Raw genomic sequence first — 25,332 nt, 5'->3', positions numbered from 1 at the left:
ACTAATGCAAAAAAACCATGGAAAAAATGCAACGCTCCGCCCTGTGCTTGTAGAGATATTTGCACGAGGGAGATGTGGCGAGAAAGACAGTGCGCTAAAATAATAAGCAGCCTCTCGCAGCCTGACGACCTGGCTGTCTCGAATGCTCGTATCTCAAAATTTGGCTCGTATCTCAAGAAAATATTTGCTCGGAATTTTACTCGTATCTAAAATCCCTTGTTTGTCGAGGCACTCGTATTTCAAGGTATTACTGTATGGTACATAGAAATCCAGCTATTACTAATGTAACCTTTTCGTCTATTACTGTATATGTAAATTCTATCATTCGTTCCGCAGTCCTCCAAAAAAAAACTTACCAACTAACTCTTTAAAAATGGTCAAAATGTCACAATTTTGCATGGAAGATGAAAAGCATCTCATCTCATCTCATTTTCTGAACCACTTTATCCTCACTAGGGTCGTGGGGGTCTGGAGCCTATCCCCGCTGACTTCGGGCCAAAGAAACGAAGGAACGAAGGAACGAAGGAACGAAGGAACGAAGAAACGAAGGAACGAAGGAACGAAGGAACGAAAGAACGAAGGAACGGACAAATGAATTTTACGATTGCACTTTTTTTCCCCACAGTCCAAAATTCGTTTCACAAACACCAAAGTTCTTTTGCCAACATGAATTGGCTTTGGCTCTAATTTGACTCTCTGTGCCTGCGCTTTGATGAAGTGGAGTGCAAAGGAGGCGAACAACTGCTGGCATAATTTTCCTAATCAACCGAGTGCATTAAAACAAAAGAGACTTGCGGTCATTGGACCGTGCGGCCTAATTAGCTCCATGCGTAAAATTCATTCTTCTGGAAGGCATCCTTTCTCCAATAACTGCCCTCATTTTTTGGTGCTGTCAAATAATCCCTTATACGTGTCACATGATTACATTAAAATGCCCACACCAGCTGTGACCTGCATTATCACACTGCACATAGCTCGAAGACCATATCACTCGAACCGCCCGCTAGGCGGCTTAGCGGAAGCCACCCCCTCGCTGGCCGACGTCACAGCATCAAAAAGACTCCGCGCGAGACTGTCAGCCCGCCACTGGCACTCGGAGGAGCTCAGCACATCCTCAGCCGCACTCGTACTCGTGGCCCTTTAATGCTTTTATCCATGTGGAGAATAGTGAACAGAAATTCCACTAAAAAGGTGAGATGGTTATTTTATATGTAGTATGTACTATGTAGTGCATGTACTTGCGTGGAAATGAGGAGTTGACTTGTTACCCAATATATATATATATATATATATATATATATATATATATATATATATATATATATATATATATATATATATATATATATATGTATGTATACATAATGTATACAGACCTTGGTAGATGACAAGTTATGTTACATTTGTGTTAACATTTTTTTTTACATTTACTCATTCTCGTTGCTTAATTGGTATTTATATATTTTTAATGTATTGTTTAAATGTCATTTGTTTTGCACTGTGGAGGTTAGCAAGCTGATTGCATATAAAAATATCCAATATAGTAATAGAAATAGTTATACATTTTATTAAATATTAGAAATTTGGAAATAAAAATATCATAAAATATTATAAGAGGAAATAAAATGTGCGTATGCATTTATATACACAATTGGAAAGTTATTGAAAATGGAAAAAAATAAGATTATTTTAACCTCCTAAAACCCAGACTTGCAAGGCATGCTTTTTTATTTTCTCTTTGATATTAAGGCTAATTGGGGCTTGATGAGTTTAAAAAAAAGAATTAATTTTTTTCATGATGTAGTTTCTGAGAAAATGATGCCCACATCACAAGTGGATGCCAGGCCTTATAGTCCAAAATTTAACATTGTAGTCTTTGACAACCAAAAATGTGATGTCCACACGTGGACGCCAGGTCATAGGAGGTTAAATATCGAAAAGTAAAAAAAATCTTCTCTTATATTTAATCATGTTTTGCTATTTTTTTTGCATTATTTTTCCACAAAAACTTTGGATTAATTGTATTTTGTAATATCACCTCGGTACCCGATGGTGCAGTGGTTCTTCTGCCTGACTTTATTTTGGGCATTCTGGGTTCGATTCTCACTTGGTGCTGGTGTGATTGGTTGTCTGTCTCTCTGTGTCCGCTATGACTGACTGGTGACCAGTCTAGGGCGTAGTCTGCCTTTTTCCCGAAGACAATTGTGTTAGGCTCCAGCAACCCCCGCAACCCTTTCGAGGATGTGAGTTATGGAAGATGAACGAATTAGTCGATATTATCACCATGTTCATGTAATAATTTATTCTCCCAATGCTTTCTTATGTGTATGTGTATATGAAAGTAAATTCAGGCATCATTTTTTCTACTTCAATATGAACTCATTCACACGGATTGGCAGCAAATCAAATCAATTTTAACTGGAATGGATGGCATTGAATGATCATATGTCAGTACTATCAATTCCAAATCTGTTACTTGCCGTTTGCACTAACAAATGAAGGAAAATCGTGTTTTCTGTTTGAAATTTGGTATTGTGATAGTCTAGAAGTCTCCCCGCAATCCGTGTCCCTGTTTATCTCCGTCTGCGCAAACAGTGGCTCATTGTATTCTCCAGCTCCTGCAGATTCAATCATGAACATAACCCAACCTACCTCATACCCCACCAGTCTTTTTTTTATTTCCTCCACCATTTTCTCTTTCCGAAATGTCTGAAACTGTGGAAGACACTTTTTTTTACATTAAATGCAATAGGTATCTGCCTTTGTGGTTCTTGAAACAATTTGGAGCAGTAATAACAAGGTCAGGCATCCCTGAATAGAGCGACAGCGTGTCAAAATTGTTTTAAAGACCATGGATGAATGGTTTTTCATCATCTAGTCTCTATGTGAAACTGAATACCTTTTAACTAATTGGCTGTTATTGACAGCGCGAGACATCATTATGGCACTAAGTGTCAGTGTCAATGAAATAGACGTGTATCGCTGTCGAGGTAACAATTTGATTGTGAGTCACTACCTTTTAATTTTAGGGTATTTCTGGAATACTTTGTGTTTATTAGTCATTTCGTGTTGATTTTGGGTCAGTTCCTCTTTATTCCTCCCAAATCCCCCAAAACATGTGGTAGGCTAATTTGACACTCCAAATTGTTTGTAGGTATGGTTGGGGGTTAGGGTTAGGGTTTTGCCCTGTGATTGGGTGATTCATTCATCTTCCATCCTCGAAAGGGTTGTGGGGGTTGCTAGAGCCTAATCCAGCTGTCGTCGGGCGAAAGGCAGACTACACTCTAAACTGGTCTCCAGTCAGTTGTAGGGCACACCGTTGTGATTAGTTGACAACCATCACAGGGTTTCCCCCACCTACTGTTTGCTGGAACTGTCTCCAGCACCCCCAAAGCCATCGTGGGGATAAGTGGTTCAGAAAATGAATAGTTTATTTTTCAACCAATTTTTAAAAATCTTATCAATGTCAAGGCTTCTGCCATAAACCTAGTTGCTGTCAGTGACGGCACTGGACGACAAATGAAGTGTAAGGGTGGCAGCAAATGAACAGTCTTTCATTCACTGCTACTCTCCCACTTCAAATGGGTTGGACTTCTAGTGATAAACTAATTGTTGGGAGGGTGCGTCATGGCCAGAAGCAATTTTTTTTCCTCATTATTTGCAATTGGCGATGCTTCATTCACTGACACCCACTTATTTCAAAGGATTGGACTTTTACTAGTGATAAACTCATTGAAAATCACAGCAAAAGGTTGAGTGTTGTCTCTTGTCACTTATGTGACAAATTTTCACGGTCACATTCCAACCTGGCAACCATTTTATTTTGGGGTTTGAAAGATATATCTTGAAAAGTCCATAGTCCATAGAAGTCCCCGATGATATTTTTTAGTGCCACACCATTACTAACTAATATCTGTATGGGACACTGTTTTTTTTAAAAAAAGGGCCAAACAACAAATTGGATTCTAAAGAGTTCCCCTTTGTCAACGGTACTATACTCTACAGTGTTACCTCAATTTACCAAGTCAATTGGTTCCAGAACATTTTTTATAACTTAGACTTCATAAACAGAGCAGTATTTTAAATGTAACTTATATCATTCGTTCCGCAGTCCTAAAAATAACCTACCAACTTAACTCTTTAAAATTGATCAAAGTGTGACAATTTTAAAAGGAAGATGAGAAACACACAAATATGAAAGCTAAGAAAAAGATTTATGTATTAAAATGAATAACAAGATTGGGGAAAATAAAATCTACTCATGTGGTTGCATAAGTGTTTGGAGGAAGCTAACGGTAGGCAACTTCAAATTATGAATTGAAAACAACTTAGCATTAAATATATGTAAAATATCTGTATTTTTAAGAATTAATACTATCCAAAGAAGTTACAGTCTTTCCATCTCGTTCAGTGACGACTTCTTTTGAAATCACAGAGAAGCCATGCCAAGGAGTAATCGCTTTTAATGCTTCCCTCTGCTTCAATATCGTAGCATTGATAGATGGGTTAGATTAGATTAGATAACTTTATTCATCCAGTATTCGGGAAATTTCATTGTCACAGTAGCAAGAGGGTGAGGTTGGGGTTTGGGAGAGAACCGACCCCGGCCTCGGCAGGAGCTTGGCCGGGAAAAGTGCCTCTTGAGCGGGCATGACGAGGAGGCTGTCTTGCCTTGCAAAATTAGTCATAAATGAACACCAGGGCCCACTTCTTCATCTCATTACCACCAGTAATTTTAAATAAAGTTTATTTAACCAAAATTGGGGGAAACAAAATAAAAATGTTCTGTGTGACAGCCAATGGAAGGCCAGCAGAGTGTAGGGAGATTGTCGACCAGAACACAATGCTACTGCAACAATTTTAAAATTAAATAACAGATACAGGAAATGCATTGATGTTTTGGGAGATTTTGTAACTTGGATCTGAAAATTACATATGTAGAAGTACCACCATGTGTCAGGTTAACAGTTGAAAAAAGTAAATATTGTTTTTTGGGGGAAAAAAACAAGCAAAAGAGTGAATAAGGCAACGGCACAGTGAGAAGAGATTGAAGAAAAAATTGATTTTGCCCAGACTCGGAATATCAACTACACCATTCGGGATTACGCTGTTATCAATAGATTAAAACAACAGGGACATACAGACGAAGTTAAGATTGATTACCGTTGCTACGTGGGTACATAATTGCACTGTATTCCGAAGACACGGCATTGGAATCCTTAAACGTTTAACAAGGGTTCCTTTGGCACCAGCCATGAGAATGTTTAGAACATTTTGCAGTCTTTATCTAGAAATTTGCTAGTTTAAGAGTTGACCATTTGCCAGAATACATACAAAAAAGCCTGACTTTTTATTTCACCAATAAACATGAAACTTTGGACGACTACATAAGTATGCAAAATTAGCATTCATAAACAAATATATAATGTATAGAAATGGAAAATGAATAAAAACAAACATTTTATTAAAAACAATTAAAGAGATGAATCAAATAAGAGGAAATGAAGATAAAGAGCTGCCTCGTGATGTAGAGGTTCACTCGCCTGACTACGGTGCGGGCAGGCGTGGGCTCAATTCCCGCTGGTGGCGGTATGATTGGGAGTGCAGATGGTCGTTTGTCTCTCTGTGTACCCTACGATTGACTGGCGACCAGTCTAGGGTGTAGTTTCCTTTCACCCGAAGACAGCTGTGTTAGGCTCCAGCAACCCCCACAACCTTTTTGAGGATGGGTGGTATGGAAGATTAATGAATGAATGAATGAAATGAAGATAAAAACATTGACTTCTCTACCCCTAAAATGTACTGTGATCCTTCTTCACTTCGCGGCATCAACTTTCGTGACTTCACTACATCGGGGATTTTTGTCTGATAAAAAAAAAGTTCATGAAAATGTGAAAATCCACGCTGAAACTCGCTAGCGGAAGCCACTCCCCTGTCTTCCGCTTGCCACTAGGAAAATGGCGGACGACAGAAGAAGAAGGTCAAAGTCACTCAACTGAGAAAAAAAAATGGTGGGCAGCGAGAATAATTTTTATTGAAAATAGAGCTTTCTGAGCGGCCAAGAGCCTGTGTGAGGTTGGATTTTTATCAGCAGTGCGAGCCTCGTGCGACCTCATGCCATGACGCTTATTTGAAAATAAGACTTGCTTGGCGAATTGGATGGCAGAGAGCAGCAGCAAAGGGGGATTATTTTTTTGAGAAACGCGAGCCCCGGGCGACGTTACGCCGTGTCGCTTATTTGAAAATAAAACTTGCTCAGCGAATTGGACGGCTCTGCCTGTCAAAGATTGCGGACTTGTACCCAAATGCAGGGAAGCAGGCTGACACAGTAGAGTAGGGGATGGACAGAAGTAATCTTAAACTCAGGGGTCCTCAATACATAGGTCCCAATCTACCAGTAGGTACTACTGGGTGATCGCATGACAATAAGATTTGTCAGTCTGTTGGTTCCCTTAGCAACACTATTAGGAATTTGGTATTCTGTCTGCAGTAAGCTAGTGTATGAATCGGGATTAGATTTTCACCCCCGTTACCTCTTACTCCCATATACGTTGATAAATCTTGCAACGGAATCTATTGTGAGCTATATCGACATACATAACTGCAAAACTTTGTCAGGAGCCTGGAAAAAAAACGTAGGAGCTTGACTTCCTGAAATGTAGGTTTTGGTGCAAATAGTTTGAACACCGCGAGTGTACATCATACCAATACTTGCAGAAGGCATCTTATCTCTCATTTCATCTCATTTTCTGAACCGCTTTATTCTCACTAGGGTCGTGGGGGTCTGGAGCCTATCCCAGCTGACTTCGGGCCAGAGGCAGGGGACACCCTGAATTGATGGCCAGCCAATCGCAGGGCACAAGGAGACAAACAACCATTCACTCCCACACTCATACCTAAGGGCAATTTAGAGTGTCCAATCCGCCTACCATGCATCTCTTTGAAATGTGGGAGGAAACCAGACTACCCGGAGAAAACCCACACAGGCCCGGGGAGAACATGCAAACTTCACACAGGTTGACCGACCTGGATTTGAACCCATGTCCCCCACTGAGAGGCCGATGTGACAAAAACTCAGGGTTTAAATTGACAGAGGGGGGTTTCCGAGAGAATTAGAAACACCTGTGTGACCCAGAGGCAGCAACTAAGGAAAGACACCGGGAACAAGACATCCCAGATGAAATCAATTGGTAATCACAAGGACAAGTCAAATAGGTAAAAAGTCAAGAATACAAAAACCAAAACTAAACCCCCAAAACAGGGGTGGGCAAAGTATTCCACCAAAGGGTTTTCATTCAATCCCATAAAGAGGACACCTTTTCACCAATCTGGTGTGCTACAAGTGCAATCAGTGGATTGCAGTCAGGTGTTTCTTTTTTTCTGCAGAAATCTCATTGGTCAAAGTGTCTGTGCTGAATCGGTTGGAACAAAAACCTGCACCCACAGCGGCCATCGAGGACCGGTTTTGCTACCCCTGCCCCAAAGGAACCTATACCTATGTACCTATACCATTGGTCAAAGTGTCTGTGCTGAATCGGTTGGAACAAAAACCTGCACCCACAGCGGCCATCGAGGACCGGTTTAGCTACCCCTGCCCCAAAGGAACCTATACCTAACACTGCCTTGTATTGAAATGAGTTTATCAAGCGTAGACGTCCAATCTACTTGAGAAGGAACGGGTCCAAAATCAGTCGTCTTTCCGGTATGGAGCTGCATACATATTCAGAGCGAGATTTAGCCCAGTGTAACTAAATCGTTGCCAATATAGAACTCCTATCCTAAGTTTTTGTTCTCAAGTCAAAGCAAAAAACCTGCCTCGGCGGCCTGGTGGACGAGTGGTTAGCGCGCCGGCCTCATAGTGGGAGACCTGGGTTCAAATCCAGGTCGGTCCACCTGTGTGCCATTTGCATGTTCTCTCTGGGCCTGCATGGGTTTTTTCTGGGTACTCTGGTTTCCTTCCACATTCCAAAGACATGCATGGTAGGCTGATTGGACACTCTAAATGAGTGTGAGGGTGAATGGTTGTTTGTCTTCTTGTGCCCTGCGATCGGCTGTACCCCGCCTCCGGCCCGAATTCCGCTGGGATAGGCTCCAGCACCCCGGGTGACCCTAGTGAGGATAAAGCGGTTCAGAAAATGAATGTCATTTCATATTTGTGTAAGGGTGCTTGAATGGCTCGGAAACATCTGAGAGTATACAATTTTGTTTCATGCTTTAAATAGGAAAAGCATCCTCGCCAACCCACACAGTCTTTTAAGTTATATTTTAATGAGAGGAATGGTAGCATCCATACTGTAGTGAGTAGCTTCTTTTCTATAAATTTATTATAGAGAATGCTGAGGGGGAGGCACATTAAAAAGCGTAAACCCTCACTTATTCAGTATGTTGAATAAGTCGATTACAGGCACAGCTCATGATTAAACATTCTCCATGTAGAAAATAGCTGTTGCTGATGATACAATTGGCTTTACACTGCTAATCATGGACATGAGTCACTTCCTCTTGATTTTTGAGACTCTCTATACATTTGGAAAGATTCGCGGTTGACTTTTCCTATTTCACTTCCTCTTCATTGATCACTTACATTTGATTTTGAATCGCTTGTACATTATTTCTGTTCATTTTGGGTCAATTCCTGTTATTTTATAATCATTCTCTGTTTGTTTTTGGGCTTTGCTTGGTCACTTCCTGTAGACTCCAGTGCAAGGGTGTCAGACTCGGGTTGGTTCGCGGGCCGCTTTAATGTCAACTTGATTTCACGTGGGCCGGACCATTTTAGATATAATATTTAGATTTTTTTTAATAAATGGATTAAAAGAACTGGATTAAAAGCCCTGAATATTCAGTTTTTTATAGATCTAAAACAATGTTTATTTTAGCTTTTTTATATATTTTTAGATTTTACAAAATGCTTTTTGAACTAAAAAAGGAGAAAAAATTGATTAAAAATTACAATTATTGATTTAAAAGGGGGAAAATCCTGAAATTTAATATACATCTATACTCTTCATTTTAATTTGATCCCAAAACAGAAAGTCGGCACTCATGATTTACTTTCCCGTGCCACACAAAATGATGCGGCGGGCCAGATTTGGCCCCTGGGCCGCCACTTTGACACGTGCTTTAGTGCATTCTGGGCCCTTTCCCGTACAGTTTGTGCCATTCTAAGATCTCTCTATTTTAATTTATTTGCTGTTAATTTGGGTGCATTCCTGGGTCACTTGCTGTTGTTTTTTTCAGGCAATCAAATTAAATAGGAAATAAAATCCAAATTTAAAAACAACTCCAAATATTTTAAAAAAAGAACAGACATTTTTAATTCAAAAGGAAGAAAAATATGAAACTAGTATCAATTCATTTTGATAAAATCAAATCAACAAATGTCCAAAATCAAGACAGAAAGGCTTTCAACTGATTTTACACTGAGATTGACTATTCAAATGCGGCTTTTGTTTCTTCTGCAGTCTCAAAATGAACCAACAAGCAGATAACTGGACGTTGCACAATAGCTCGTCAGAGGAGAAGGAGGCAGTCTCTCCCAGGAGCAATGTCACCTACGTGGGCTTTTACCTGCACCATCCATCCACGGCGGCCATTTTTATTGTGTCCTACCTTCTTATTTTTCTGGTGTGCATGGCGGGAAATGGCGTGGTGTGTTTCATCGTGCTGCGTAGCCGCAACATGCGCACCGTCACCAATTTGTTTATCCTCAACTTGGCCGTCAGCGACCTCCTAGTGGGGATCTTCTGCATGCCCACCACACTTCTGGATAACATCATTACAGGTAAGTAAATCACTTTTTGTTCACAGATTTGGAAGCAAATCAAACAAATTTGGAGGGCACATGAAAAAAGGACTTCCTTAAAAATAAATACCACATAGTACTAGAAAATAAAATTACTGGAGACATGCATGTAGATTCTTTAAGTCTTCCAGGGGTCGCTTCATGTGTGTATACTTTCATTCATTCATCTTCCATGCCGCCTATACTCATAAGGGTTGTGGGGGTTGCTGGAGACTATCCCAGCAGACATCGGGCGAAAGGTAGACTACACCCTAGACTGGTCACCAGTCAGGCGTATGGCACACAGAGATATACAGAACCATTTGCACGCCCAATCCTTCCACCACCAGGCGGGAATAGATCTGACGCTTCCCGGACTTCGGTGCGGGCAGGTATGATTGTGTGTGCGGCTGTCTTTCTGTGTGGCCTACAGCTGACTGACAACCAGTCTCAGGTGTAGTCTGCCTTTATCCCAAAATCAAATCAGCTGGGATAAGCAGCAACCCCCGCAACCCTTACTAGGACGCGCGGTATGAAAGATGAATGAATGAATGAACGAGCGAAGGAACAAACGAACGAACGAACGAACGAACGAACGAAAGAACGAATGAATGAATGAACGTACAAACGAACGTATGAATAAACAATCAGTGGTACCTTTCTCTCTATATATATTGCATACACATACATATAGTGGTACGTGCACTTACGAATGCGTCTACATACAAAGTATTCAGGTTACGAAAAGATTGATGGAAACATTTTTTGTTCCAAGAAACAAAAACAATCATTATGAAACTTCAAATGATTTAAACATCCCCTGAAATGTAAATACACTGACTTTATTTATTTACTTTTAATTGTCATCGTAGATTTCGTTTCCCACTAGTTAACTCGAAACACCATGCTGCCTATCCCAGCCAACTACGGGCACCAGGCGAGAGACACTCTGAATTGTTGGAGAGCCAATCGCAGGGTAGAATTTCTTATTCACTTAAATTGTTCTTAATAAATAATTTGCATACATACATTTGCATGCATATGTCATACAAAATTGGTATACTTTTTTCATTTTGAAAGGGTTTTGAGGTAGTATTAAAGATCCTGGAGCAAATTATGCTAATTCAATTCATAATATATGCTTTTACTTATGAAAAATCCTAGTTAGAAAATTGTATTTGGAACTAATTATTGTCCTAGGCAGAGAGAGGTACCACTGTATTTGTTTTACACGTAGCCAGTTAAACCTAATGGGACCATGCTGGCCATTCAAAATGTATGCATACATATACATTCATTAACTGTGTTGTTTTTACATGAATATTTTGTTTGCCCTGACTTGCTTCTCCACTTAAGAAGAATCGCATATAGTAGAAGTAGATTGTCTTGTTTTCCTAATGCATGAGCACAACAAAGGCAGCATTTGCTTTCATCCGGTCATTTGGCAGATGACAAAACTCTGATTTTCAGCCAATTAAAACATTGTGAGTCCTAATAATCCAAATTATCCATGGCAGATGAAAGCTGTTATCAGAGTGTCGACTACTTGTTGTCTGTTCTCACATTGTACAAATAACAATTACAATAAGGCTTTTCACAAATTGTAATGAGACATTTTCCCCTATTAAAATATAGTTTATCTTTTGTATGGCTAATTCTGAGGGGACTTTTTCCCCATCATAAAAGTAACTTTTTTTAAAACCACATTTTCTACAGTGATTAACCCTTCTTAGGAACCTCATTGAATTCATTGTATGCCATCAATGGGGCTAGACATCCAATCTTTGATGTCCAATCCAAAACATTTGTTAATTCACTGCCTACCCTCCCACTTCAAATGGTTTGGACGTCCTGCGCTGGCATTCACTCGCAGTCCATGTGTTAGGCCATGGTTTGGCAACCGCAAAATGTTGAAAGAGTCATAGTGGATGAAAAAGAAAAAATGTCTGGAGCTGCAAAAAAATTAAAAGCCTTATAGGAAGCCACTGACCTGCGGCTCCAGAACCTATGGTTGCCGACCCCCGAGTTAGGCAGTATCTGACCAAACCATGATAGCATTTACTTTATATTCTAAGTATGTCTCATCTCATTTTCTGAACCGCTTTATCCTCACTAGGGTCGCGGGGGGTGCTGGAGCCTATCCCAGCTGACTTTCGGCCAGAGGTGGGGGACACCCTGAATTGGTGGCCAGCCAATCACAGGGTACAACGAGACAAACAACCGTTCACACTCACACCCATACCTAAGGGCAATTTAGAGTCTCCAATCAGCCTACCATACATTTATTTTGGAGCGTGGGAGGAAACTGGAGAACCCGGAGAAAACCCACACAGGCCCGGAGAGAGCATGCACACAGGTGGACCGACCAGGATTTGAACCCAGCTCCATTTTAAGTATGCATAAACGTATTTAGTACTAAAGGAATTTATTTTATTTTTATTTTTACACAGTTGGTATCAGAACAATATCAGCATTAATATATACCATAAGCCGAGTATGCAATCCGTATGGGGGTGCTAAAAAATGGTATCATGCAACACTACTTGAAATCTGAGGTTAGCGTGACTTGTATCGCACACTGTAGCATCCAAGTAATAGCGTTGAGACATTGTTGCCTTGGCAGCAAATCAGCAATCCTTTACTTCTTACCAACAGGGTGGCCCTTTGGAAACTTGGTATGCAAAATGAGCGGCATGGTTCAAGGTATCTCTGTGTCGGCGTCCGTCTTCACCCTAGTGGCCATCGCCGTGGACAGGTATGGTACAGCCTACTTCCGCTAACTAAATTAGTCGGGGGCTCATATAAGAAATTTGAGGACCAGGGCTAAGTGAGGCATGGGGCCCTTTCAAACACAGATACATATATTTTATGCAGCCATCCATTTTCTCTCATTTATCCGAGGTCGGCAACTTCACCAGGGAAGGCCAGAGTTCCCTGTCCCAGGTCTTCTGTGGAGGATTCCTAGGTGTTCCCAGGCCAACCAGAAAATATTGTCTTCCCATCATGTCCTGGGTTGGCCCCGTGGCCTCCTCTCAGTGGGGCGTGACTGGATTATCTCACCAGAGAGGGGTTGTAAACAGATGCCCAAGCCACCTAATCTAGCTCAACTCAATAAGGAGGAGCAGCAGCTGAGCTTCTCACCCTATCTCAAAGGCACATCCAAACACACTGCAGAAGAAACTCATTCCGGCCATTTGTATCTGGGATCTTGCTCTTTCGGTCATGACCTACAGCTTGTGGCCATAGGTGAGGGCAGAAACATAGACTGAGTGGTAAATAGAGGGCTTTGCCTTTCGGCTCAGGTCACCACGACAGACCTATGCAGTGTCTGCATCACTGCAGATGCTGCACCGATTTGCCTGTCAATCTCCCGCCATATTCTTCCCTCTCTCATCGACAAGCCCCGAGATACTTAAACTCTCCACATGGAAAAGGGCCTCAAAACCAAAAGTACTAACCTGGCATTTTAAGGAAAGGATTTTCATCAAAGGCATAATCAATGTCACACGTAAGAATTACTGACTATTAGTGTACAGGAATTTCTCAAACAATGACGTTTTGACGTTCCGATGACTGTCCCTCAAATAGCATTTATTCCAAAGCGCCAACATTTCTACTTAGATAGTGCATAGTGCTTTTCTGTGCATGCATTCCAGGAGTATTTCTGCCTTTGCCTTCTTTTTTTTCACATTATGGCCCCAAAGATGAAAACCGGGTCTGCTAGTTCCACCCAATAGATTAGCAATTACCGTGTAAACGAAAGTTAAGATTATAAAGAGTACAGAGAAAGGAGAGAAATACCAACACACATCGGTAGATAAATTCTGCGGTCGGACCGTAGCTAAACTGTGTTGCCTAATGGTAAATCTGCCACTAAATTCAGTCACACGGTGTCATCCGGTAAGCATCACCCAACAAATTTGGCAGGAGAACTGTATTTCTTTAGATATACGTATGTCACACTGGACCATAAAGGATATAAAACAGGAGGTTTTCTGTTATGATGTAGATTTTTAGCTGAGGTGAAGGCCCGATTGCATTGCTCATGGTTTACTACTGATTTACACCAATATTAAAGGAAACATTGGGCGGAACCATGGTACAGTGGATTGGCCAAAGGTGGGGCAAAATGGCATGCCCTCATGGAGGAAAAGGAAAGAAAATGAAAGAGGAAAAGGCAAAGCCTTTGGTGTGTGGGATTGATTCCCATTCGGTGGCAGTGTGACAGTGAGCAGGAAAAGACTCTATGTGTGCCATGCTTGGCGACCAGTCTAGAGTGTAGTTGGCCTTTTGCGCATAGTCAGTTGGGATAGCCTCCAGCACCCTGCGACCTTGATAAGGATGAGCAGTGTTGAAAACGAATGGGGCCACTACACTGCCATTGTATTTTCTACGTTCTTCAGCTTTCGTTTCCTTTCTTCTGAGCTCGATTGCCTCATCACTCTAGGTGACAGCAGTTGACATTAATTCTACTGTTGGAAAACTCTCGGCAGGGTAGAGGCAGTTTGTTTCAGACTGACCTCTCACACCCCCCGGCGTTGGTGAAAACTTAGTCAGTTCCGTCACTCGTCATTTTGTCCAGACGGCTCTGGGATATCTGAAGCCACTGGAAAGGACACATCACTTTGTTAACGCTTAGAGTGAATTGACTGTCGTCTTGCATATCTGTCAAGCGCTTGGATCACCATTTGAGTTGGCTTTGAGCTTTTTAAACTTCCTTTGGGCTCGACTTTAATATCACCTGGACAGTTCCAACAAAATAAACTGAATATTGCAGGAATTTCTTTGAGTGAAACTCAACAGCTAACACTCACAGGGACACACTGAATCAGTGGCCAGCCAATCACAGGGTACAAGGAGACGTACAACCATACACGCTCATACTCATACCTCGGGCCAATTTAGAGTGTTCCACCAGCCTACATGCATGTTTTGGGGATGTGGGGGGAAACCGGAGTACCTGGAGAAAACCCATGCAAGCCCGGAAAGAACATGACACAATTCTGAGGTCGTGGGTTTGATCCCAAGTGGGCCCCCCTGTGTGGAGTTTGCACTCCAGTTAACTCCCACATACCTGGAAAATACTTGGTAGGCTTGTTGAACACTCTAAATTGCCTCTAAGAATAAGTGTGTGTATGGTTGCCTGTATCCTTGTGCCCTGCGATTGGCTGGCTCCTGATTCAGGAAGTTCCCCGCCTGGTGCTCATATTTGGCTGGGATAGGCATCAGCACCCTCCGTGACCGTGGAAAATTATAGAATGAATATAGGAATTGGTATTACGCACTATTATTTCTTGAGTGAAAAAAAAATTCATCTAGGTTTGAAATATTCTAGATATATAAGAGGTTGAAATCGGTGCAAACAGAATGCATGCCTCACGGTAGTAAAGAAATAATCCCCATTTCTCTGATTGCCCCTCCAGATTCCGCTGCATTGTCTACCCGTTCAAGCAGAAGCTGACTATCTCCACCGCCACCTTGATCATCATGATCATCTGGGTGCTGGCCATCTCTATCATGTGTCCCTCTGGCGTGATGCTACAGGTGACACAGGAGCAAAGCTTCCGAGTGCTGCTGGGCTACGACAACAAATCCACTCCTTTTTACTGGTGCAGGGAGAACTGGCCTAACCAGGAGATGCGTAAGATCTACACCACTGTACTATTTGCCAACATCTACCTGGCGCCGCTCTCCCTCATCGTGGTCATGTACGCGCGCATCGGGATCACGCTTTTTAAGACCGCCATGCCCACAGATGGCAAACCGGGTCAGGACAACCGCCACAGTGTTTCCAAGAAGAAACAGAGGGTGATCAAGATGCTACTAATCGTGGCCTTGCTCTTCATTGTGTCCTGGTTGCCGTTGTGGACCCTCATGATGTTGAGCGACTACGCCAAGCTAACAGAGCAGCAGTACCGCATTGTCAACATCTACATCTACCCCTTCGCGCATTGGCTGGCCTTTTTCAATAGCAGCGTCAACCCCATCATCTATGGGTTCTTCAATGAGAACTTTCGCAGGGGATTCCAGGTGGTCTTCAAGTTCAGCCTGTGTGCGGCCGACGGGCAGCGGAGGAAAACTTACTCGCACCGTCTGCAGCAGAACTCAGTGCTGCCGGCCAACAACGTGCAGACCTCCTTGGAACCCATCTCACTCAACAGCTTGGACAAAAGCAGCTCCAGGAGGAACCGCCAGGTAGCAGAGCAGGACTTGATTTTGGAGGACCTGGAAAAGGGCTCCTGCAGTAGTGGCGGCGTCACAACCGTGTCCATTTGAACTGGTCTAGCTACCTTCAAGGGAATGAAGTTGCTCAACTTCTATTGCACTTTCCAGCAGTGGGCGATCTTACCGAACACTTGCTGTATAAATATATGAATATCTTCATCAACATGTGGAATTCAGACTTCAGAAGCAGAAAAAATGTTGTTGCCTCTACGGACCTCCAAGCACTTTGCGGGTATACTGTTTTTTAATTTGGTTAGAAGTGAAGTAGCTTTCAAAAGTTGGTCACGAGATGACACATTGGATATGGTAATAGACGTCCAATCCATTTGAAGTGGGAGGGAGGGCAGCGAATCAACATTTGTTCATTCACTGTCAGTCCTCCCATTTCAAATAGATTGGACATCTACCATGCTATAAAATCAAAACCTACAGTAAATTTTGTTAATTTAACGTTTTCAGTGCAATTACAAGTATAGGGGCCAATCATGTGGCTCTTCATCCTTCTGCTGTGAATTTAATTATTTCCTTTCATGTTTATTTGGGGAATTCCAGGGTCTTCACTTCCTATTGATTTTTAGCCTTTTTTTCCAATATGGTGGGTCACTTTTTGATTTCTGGATATTTTATCTTTGGCGGTGATATGCTCTTGATTTTAGTCACTTCCTTTTGATTTTGGGGTATTTACGGGTTACCTATTGGTAGGGGGGAAGGGTGAATGAATTCGTCTTAACTTTGAAACGTGAACCTTTTCACACTTTTATTATTTACTTATATGTGTATCAGTTAAAATTAAATATTGAACATGAAGAAAAATAGAGCCGCCTTGTTCTGTAGAGGTTGTCCCACCTGACTTTGGTGCGCTGGTGGCGGTATGATTGTGAGTGCATATCGTCTTTTTTCTCTCTGCGTGCCCCACGGCTGACTGACGACCAGACTAGGGTATAGTCTGGCTTTCATCCGAAGTCAGCTGGGTTAGGCTCCAGCAACCCCCGCAACCCTTTCGAGGATGCACGGTATGAAAGATGAATGAAAGAACGAATTAAATAAGTAGCCAAAATGTGTATGTTGAGTGGTTAGCGCGTTGGCCTCACAGCTCTGAGGTCCTGGGTCCAGGTCGGTCCACCTGTGTCCATGTTCTCCGCCTGCGTGGGTTTCTCTGGGCACTCTGGTTTCCTCACACATTCCAAAAGCATGCATGGTAGGCTGATTGGACACTCTAAATTTCCCTTAGGTATGAGTGTGAGCGTGAATGGTTGTCTCTCTCCTTGTGCCCTGCGATCGGCTAGCCACCGATTCAGTGTGTCCCCCGCCTCTGTCCCGGAGTCAGCTGAATAGGCTCCAGCACCCCCGTGACCCTAGTGAGGATAAAGCGGTTTAGAAAATGAATGAATATGTATGTCTCCTGTGAGGCCACCTGTAAAATATAATTTTGTGCCCGAGTGATCCTTCGCTTTCTACCTCATATCTATGGGCTACAGCGTAACGAGCACAGCACATGTAAGAATTGCTCATCCGTGTTAGTTTTGCTTGAAAAAATCTTCTTGTACCTTGAAGTTTTTAAGAGGTAAACATTCACTTTGTATTATGCGTGCATTTATTAAAGTTTTGAAAAAAAATCTCTATTTGATTGGTGGAAAAAAAAATCAGTTGGTTTTGGAATTAAAATAAAATCAGAGGAAGTGACACCTGCAATGCATCAACATCAACAGGCAGAAACCAATAAAGAAGTGACCCAGAAATTATCCAAAATTGGCAGAAAATGACCCAAAAGTGCCCCTAAACCTACAGAAAGTGATCCTTAATCAACAGGAATTTTCAAAAATACACAAAAGCATCCTCACAATGAGGAACTGAATAAAACCAAAACAAATAGTCTGATGAATTTAATTAATTTTGATTTAAACTCTTGAAAAAAAATATATATATATATATATATATATATTCATTGAATATATGTAAACATTCTTGGGCAAATACATGTATGTATATAGAAAAAAAGATTTTTAAAAAAGATGATAAAAGGACATTTTGAATAGGAAAAGAACAGTCAAAAATATAAAAATATTAATTTTTTACCAATATTTTCATGAAATATTACATTTTTGGGCAAAATAAAAAGGTTGAAAAGGAATTTCACTATTGAATTATTGAATGTAGTATATTTTTGTGCCTGTCATGCGACAAAGTAAAAAGATACAAAGTTCTATCAAAGGAATGAATGTCCAATTAATGTTGTTGTGAAGAGTGTTTTTGTGCGTTTTGTTGATTACTGTACTATATTTTGGAAATGCCTCGGCAAACTGGTTGTTCTGGTTGTTTTAATATGTGAAGGGCTACTTGTCACATGATCAATTCTTACCTCATTTACTGTCTTTGGTCATCCACCAACCTGTGGAAAGGCTAACAAGCGTTTAACTCATTGGCTTCCATTGACAGTGAGAAGCGAACCAGAATTGGTTAAGAGCGATAGACGTCCATGCCATTTTGACTGGAATTATGACACAGTCAGTGTGGGATTAAATTTGAACAGAGCCCAGATGCAATTTGTGTCAACGGGCCCCTGGAGAGCACTGTATTCAAAATAAATTGGTATATTTTATTCTTGGAAATAATAGTATTACTATGCCAATTCCCACCATTCTCATTTGTTTAAAAAAAATTAAGAACATTTTAAAGCTTTTTTAAAATGCAGTCATGCCTCTACTAATGAAATTAATTGGTTCCAGAGTGGGTAGCAGTACTTTATATGTAAATATTCTAATTTGTTCCACGGTCCCCACAAAACTACCAACTAAACCTTTAAAAACTCATCAGTGTCCCAATTTTGTAGGAAAATGTGAAGACACACAAAAATGAAAGAAAATGATCATAAGATTATTTAATAAACCAATAAAATGAATAAATATGCAAAATCTATTTGTGTTAAAGTGCATGTGCACACGTGTTAGGAAGCTAACATTAGGCAACAGTGGCAGAGAGCACACGAACACATGAACACACATCTAATAAAAAAATAAAGAATTCAAAACAAATTACATTAATCTTTTTCATTAACGTTTTATGATTTCTTTGGCATCCAATTTTTCACCCATTTTATTTATCGCCACTGCTTCTTACCTGTTTGGAATTAAGTTCCCCTTTGGCAGTGCTTGTTGACATTTTAAGAAAAATCAATCTAAAGAATTGTCTTTCACGACTTTTAATAATGTTTCTAAAATGCACAAGACAAACGTCGTAAAAGTGGGCGATCTTATGACTGGTGAACACTTTTTCAGGATGTTATTTTTCATGAAGTCGGAAAGTTCGTAAAATTTCTCCCCATTTTTTTCTGATTTGTGCTGTTGGAATAGTGGCTGCTCCCTCCTCAGCCTTCGCCATGAACTCCTCATGGATAGCTGAGCGGTCCATTAACACCTCTCTGTTGAGAGTTCGTTTTGGTGCCCCGCTCATCAACTTGTCAACATCCTCCTTACTGACCACCAGCCCCATCGCCTGCCCCCGCGACACAATTTTGGCCGTCGAAGAAAATCTTAAAACATAAAACAAGAGTTGTTGTCGACTGCGAGTCTTTCGAAGGCACTCGGCCACAGCTTCTTCCAAACATAAGTTTAAGCAGACAACGGTGGTCAACGAAACATGAAAGGTGGTTGTGAGTCAGCCAATGAGAAAGCCTAGTAGAGTGTAATGAAATTCTCTAGCAAGAAGCATTGCCTCTGCGAAAACTTCTAAATAAAATAACGGATATAGGAAATGTTTGACGTTTCTGTAACTTTGATCTGTTTTCGTATCATGAGGCACTCATTTGCATCTCAAAAAGGTTTCATAACCTGAAAATTAGAGGTATGACTATGAACTTTTTCAGTTTGCATTTTTTATTATTATTTAGAAGAACAAAATACCGAACAATTTTATTTAAGAGAATAATTCACAATTTTTAAAAACCAACCCCCAAAAATCCCATCTGTAATAATATTTCTTGTTCTTGTTTTTAAGAAATATATGAAAATATAACCACTTAAAAAACAAAAAAATTGAAGCTAGGGAAAGGCTTTAATTGATAGCCTATCAAATCATTTTACTGACAAGGGACATCCATGAATGAGAGACATAAATAAAGCAACTGTCCGCTCATTCAGTCTAAATTGACGTCTCATGCCGTCAATGACATGTAAACATGAGCATTCACAGCCAATCCTCTCATTTAATTGGACGTAAATAGCTGCCATTGGTGGGAAATGAGTTAACATGCCTTTTTGTGAATACTATCCTTGAGTGTACAATCAAATATTTGTACAATTGCCTGTAATTCAGCTTCGTTTTCAAGTGAATGGCTAGTGATGTTGAGCTCATTTTCGTCTAATTTGTAGTGCATCAGTGAACCATTGATCTGGAATAATAAAGTTTTAAAACGTTTTCTTCCTTTGTTTACTCAAATGCAGTGGTTTGCCATCAGGGCCTTCAAGGCCTTCTCTGCTGGCCTAAGAAATATCTGAATCACAGACTGATGTTAATTATATTTTGTCCATGAATACTTATTAAATAATTCCAAATTGTCTGTTAGCTTCCTTTCATAGCTTTTCCCCCTGGTTGCACTGCTTCCAGATGTGTGTTTTCATATTGAAGCATTTAACTAGGGGTGTCAAACCGGTCCTCAAAGGCCCGCAGTGGGTGCAGGTTTTCATTCCAACTCAACAAGAGGATACCTTTTGCAAGTGTAATCAGTTAATTAAAGTCAGGTGCTACTTATATTAGAAGACACCTGATTGGTTAAAATGTCAGCACTGGATCGGTTGGAACAAAGACCAGGACCCACTGCGGCCCTTGGCGGAATCGGTTTGACGTGATTTAACCAATCACATTTCAGCCATTATTTGTTGCCAGGGTCAGAAATCTGCCTCAAGGCCTTCTCGTTCTGCAGGCTCTGCTGCATTAAACAAGCGTCGATAAGACTGTTGCTTTAACCAATCAGATTTCGAGTTGGCAACACCACAATGCCTTGTCGCAGGCGTAGGGATATGTCATTGCCTTCTTGCAGGTGTAGGGATACGTCATCGCTTTCACCAACTATGATTGGCTAGTGATAGAGTGGATTTGCCAGAGCTACCAAACTGTATCTGGAGCAAGCTGCTAAAGCAAATATATTGTTGTGTTGATTTAAAGCCATTTTCAAGACGGACTTTTCAAGAAAAAAAAGCTGTACATCATTGAGAAAGGTCGAACAACTCCAAAGCAAGCAAATCTGTCACAACCGAATAAAAACGTATGCCAGAAATACGACAGGACAGGCTCGACTTTCAGCATTAGCTTCGATGGCGATAGAAAAGATGGAAGAAAGAAAGGAGGATGGATATTGTGTACAGTTAAAAATGATTTTTGGTGAGTAAAATATGGCTATATTCCTAAATAATATTTCAATTGTATGAGGTTATTATTGATTATTTTTATGTGTCGCAGTGGTAGCTGCAGTAGAGGTTTTATAGCCATAAAATAGTTTTTGAGGGTTGGATTGATTTGCTGAAGGTGTCGCTAGAAAATGCACGGACCGCCGCTGCTCAAATGATTGGAAAACATACTAAAATGAAGAATTATGTCCTGAAGGATATTTTCACAGAGAAATGCGAAACTGGTGGCAATGTTAAACAGAAGGCTTTGGTAGCATGGTTAGCATATCCACCTCACAGTTTTGAGCCGGAGGGTTAAATTGCCGGTGGCTTCCGACCTTATCCGGTGTGGAGTTTACATGTTCTACCCCGGCCTGTGTGGGTTTTCTCCAGGTGCTGCACTTTCCTCCGACATCCCAAAAGCATACAGAGTAGGTTGGTTGAACACTCTAAATTGCCTGTCGGTAAGAGTGCATGGGCATGAATGGGTGTCTGTCTCATTGTGCCCTGTGATTGGCTGCCAACCAATTCTGAGTGTCCTCCGCCTGCCGCCCACAACTCTTGTGAGAATAAACGTTATTGAAAATGAAATGGAAAAAAAAATTATACATGTAATAAGGCTTTAAAAACTGAGAAATGCAGCTTGTCCCGTGAGTGGTAGGATTTCGTGGGTGTGACTGTGTCACGTAAGTGCGGCATTGAGCATGGAACGTAGAAGGACCCAGATGCAGGGAAGCCAACAGGGACAGGGTATGGAGTGCTTTAACAAACACTTAAATAACGAAGGTAGGATATTCAGAAAATAAAAAAACAATCCTGTCGGTGAAGACATGTTGAAACGAGGAACATGGCATAAAGACCTAGAGCAGGGGTGGCCAACTCCAGTCCTCGAGAGCCACAATCCGGTCTGTTTTCCATATATCCCTCCACCAACACACCTGAATCAAATAATCAACTCATCAGCAAGCTGTCCAGAAGCTTGATACCAATCCCGATGATTTGATTCAGGTGTGTTGGTGGAGGGAGATATGGAAAACAGACCGGATAACGGCTCTCGAGGACCGGACTTGGCCACCCCTGACCTAGAGCAACACAGTGTAAAGCAGATGATCTGGCCAAGACTGACAAACACACAGGGTTTAAATAGACAAACATGGTTTGATGGGACAATTAGAAACACCTGGGTCATACAAGAGGTAGCAAGCAGGAGACACGGGCGGAGAAACGACAGGTGAACATAATGGACAATCAGTTGGACAGGAAACACAGGGAAAAAAGCATAACAAACAACGCCTAACATGACACCCCACCTAAGGGACGGATTCCAGACGTCCCAGCGAAAACAAAAGAAGACACCCAAACACCAGACGGGGAGGGCGCGGTGGGGCTCTGAAGCATAGTCTGGCCAGTCCGGTGGTCATCCGGTCCAGTTAACGAAGAGGCAGCGGGTTGGCCGGTCCGGTCGTCGTCAGGACCGGCCCCCGAGGAAGCGGGGCGTTGGTCGGTTCGGCAGTCGTCCGGTCCGGCTCATGAGGAAACGACGGGCTGGTCGGTCTGGCCCACGAGGAAGCGTTGGTCTGGCTGGTACGGTGGTGGTCTAGTCCGGCCCACGAAAAAGTGGCAGGCCGCCTCGCCCTGGGAGCATGATGGGACGCAGGCCACCTCGCCCTGGGAGCAAGATGGGATGCAGTCTGCTTGGCTCTGTGAGCATGATGGGACCCAGGCCGCCTCACCCTGAAAGCATGGTGGGTCGCAAGTTGCATCTTCCTGGAAGCATGGTGGGTCGCAGGCATCGAGGCCACCATCGTACAGAACGCCGCTATCTAGTGGCGGGATGGGCGCTCAGGGGGCAGGAGCTGGCCTTGGCGAGCGGGTGGCTTGAACAGGCACTGGTGAGTGAGAGGCAGGAAAAAGGAGGATTTTTTTTGTTAACAAGATAAAGAAATAATTAAGAACTTCAGGGAACAAATTGCATCTCTGTAAATTGCCACGTTCCCTCAAGACACATTGAGCCAGGCTTTTTGGGCATATTTTCTGACACTGCGTCTTTTTGTCTCACTTTTACATAATTCTCTTGGGCGGAAGAGAGGCAGTGGTGAATAGCGTTCTCAAAACTGCGCTGTAACGATTTTCAAGTGCGTATTTCCCGGGGTGGATGTGAAAAGCTTTTGAAATTGGAGCCTTTTGTCACTGGCAGCTGGCTCTGCTTGCGACGTGGCTCAAGTGGGAAGAAAGATTTTAAATGCACTGTTTTTGGAAACTTATTACACAAAAACATCTAAAAAAATGTGTCAAAGACAGTGTTATCACAGTCAATTTCATGCACAAAAACTCTAAAGTATAGTTTTAAAAATGGACACAGGGTGAAAGAATAAAAGTTGCTCATTTCAGATTAACTTAAAGTAAAAGTTACTCTGTGATCTTGCAATGCCATAGACGGAATTAGACGTCTCAGCCATTTTGAGCGGGAGGGGCAAATCAACAAATGGCATTGAAACGTGAGAATTTGCCACCGGTCCTGGAAAATGTATAATAAATACAACTATGTGAATGAATTATACATTGATTCCTGCTTTTATTCACTCTCTGAACTGATTTATCCTCATTCGGGTCGTAGGAGGTGCTGGATCAGCCTACCGTGCATGTGTTTGGAATGTGGGAGGAAACCAGAGTACCCGGAGAAAACCCATGCAGGCCCAGGAAGAACATGCAAACTCCACACAGGTGGACTGACCTGGATTTGAACCCAGGTCCCCCACTGTGAGGCCGACGCGCCGCTGGGCCTCAATTACTATCAATGGTTGCAAATGAGTTCCGGATTATCGTATTTCCAGGATTATTTATTTATTTGACGGCAAACCGGTGGCACGAGTGGTTAGTGCGTCACCCTCACAGCTCTGGGGTCTTGGGTTCAAATCCTGGTTGGTCCACCTGTGTGGAGTTTGCATGTACTCCCTGGGCCTGCGTGGGTTTTCTCCGGGTACTCCGGTTTCCTCCCACATTCCAAAAAACATGCATGATAGGCTGATTGGACACTCTAAATTGCCCCTAGGTATGAGTGTGCATGGTGGTCTGTCTCCTTGTGCCCTGCGATTGGCTGTCCACCGATTCAGGGTGTCCCCTGCCTCTGGTACGGAGTCAGCTGGGATAAGCTCCAGCATCCCCCGCGACCCTAATGAGGATAAAGCGGTTCAGAAAATGAGATGAGATGCTGTTTCAGTCAAAAAGATTACCGCCCCGTATTTGAGAGTAACTTCCTGTTCTTCTTGTTTCTGAGTTATTTCTTGTTTGTTTCTTTGTGTTTAACTTTAGATCCTGATTACTTTGGGACATTTTTGGCCACTCATCAATTTAGGTCATTTCTGCGTAAATTTTTTATTTTAGGGAATATTTGATGATTTTGGAACATTTTTGAAACCTTTTTGAGGGATAATTTTTGCACGATTACTTGTTTATTTTTCATCTTTTCCGGTTTATTCTTTTAATTGAGATTACCTGGATCATTTTTTCTTTAGCCTAACTCATTATTGGGCAAGTGATGATTTAAACCCATCATGTCCAAATAGGTGGTCATGACATTTTAAGATATGTAAGTCAAATCTGTTTACCAAATGTTAATTCTGTGGTACATATGACTCAAAATGTAATTTCCACATATGATGAGGTCTCAATTGTGGGAGCATTTTGCAAAGACAGAAAATTCTCAATTTATCTCAATTGTTTGTTCACCAGCTACATCATTTTCACCATCCATTGCTCAATTTTAAACGCAATCCATTCTCCCCAGATTCCGAATGTCTGCCGGCTTTGTTGCTTCCATTTTCTCAAGAGACATCAGCCACTTCCTTCTTGTTTTTTTTAACCTGAAACAACATCTTCAGTTCTTACAGCAATTTTAATCAATTGGGATCAATATTTTCCCTTTACATGCTACTTAGAATA

At 41.7% G+C, this 25,332-nt stretch overlaps 1 protein-coding gene across 1 annotated transcript; it reads left to right on the top strand.

Moving 5' to 3' along the window:
* The first annotated feature begins 1,088 nt into the window (after positions 1-1,088).
* npffr2a (neuropeptide FF receptor 2a) lies at positions 1,089-17,936 on the top strand. Its single transcript, XM_077601591.1, has 4 exons — positions 1,089-1,191; positions 9,465-9,784; positions 12,440-12,539; positions 15,208-17,936. The coding sequence occupies exons 2-4, from the start codon at positions 9,472-9,474 to the stop codon at positions 16,058-16,060; spliced, it is 1,266 nt and encodes a 421-aa protein (XP_077457717.1). The 5' UTR covers positions 1,089-1,191; positions 9,465-9,471; the 3' UTR covers positions 16,061-17,936.
* The last annotated feature ends 7,396 nt before the right edge of the window (positions 17,937-25,332 follow it).

Source organism: Stigmatopora argus, chromosome 5, assembly GCF_051989625.1.
Source record: "Stigmatopora argus isolate UIUO_Sarg chromosome 5, RoL_Sarg_1.0, whole genome shotgun sequence".
In the NCBI taxonomy this organism is placed as follows: Eukaryota; Metazoa; Chordata; class Actinopteri; order Syngnathiformes; family Syngnathidae; genus Stigmatopora; species Stigmatopora argus.
Note: the sequence above shows the minus strand (reverse complement) of the source record. Positions and strands in the feature narration are given on the sequence as shown.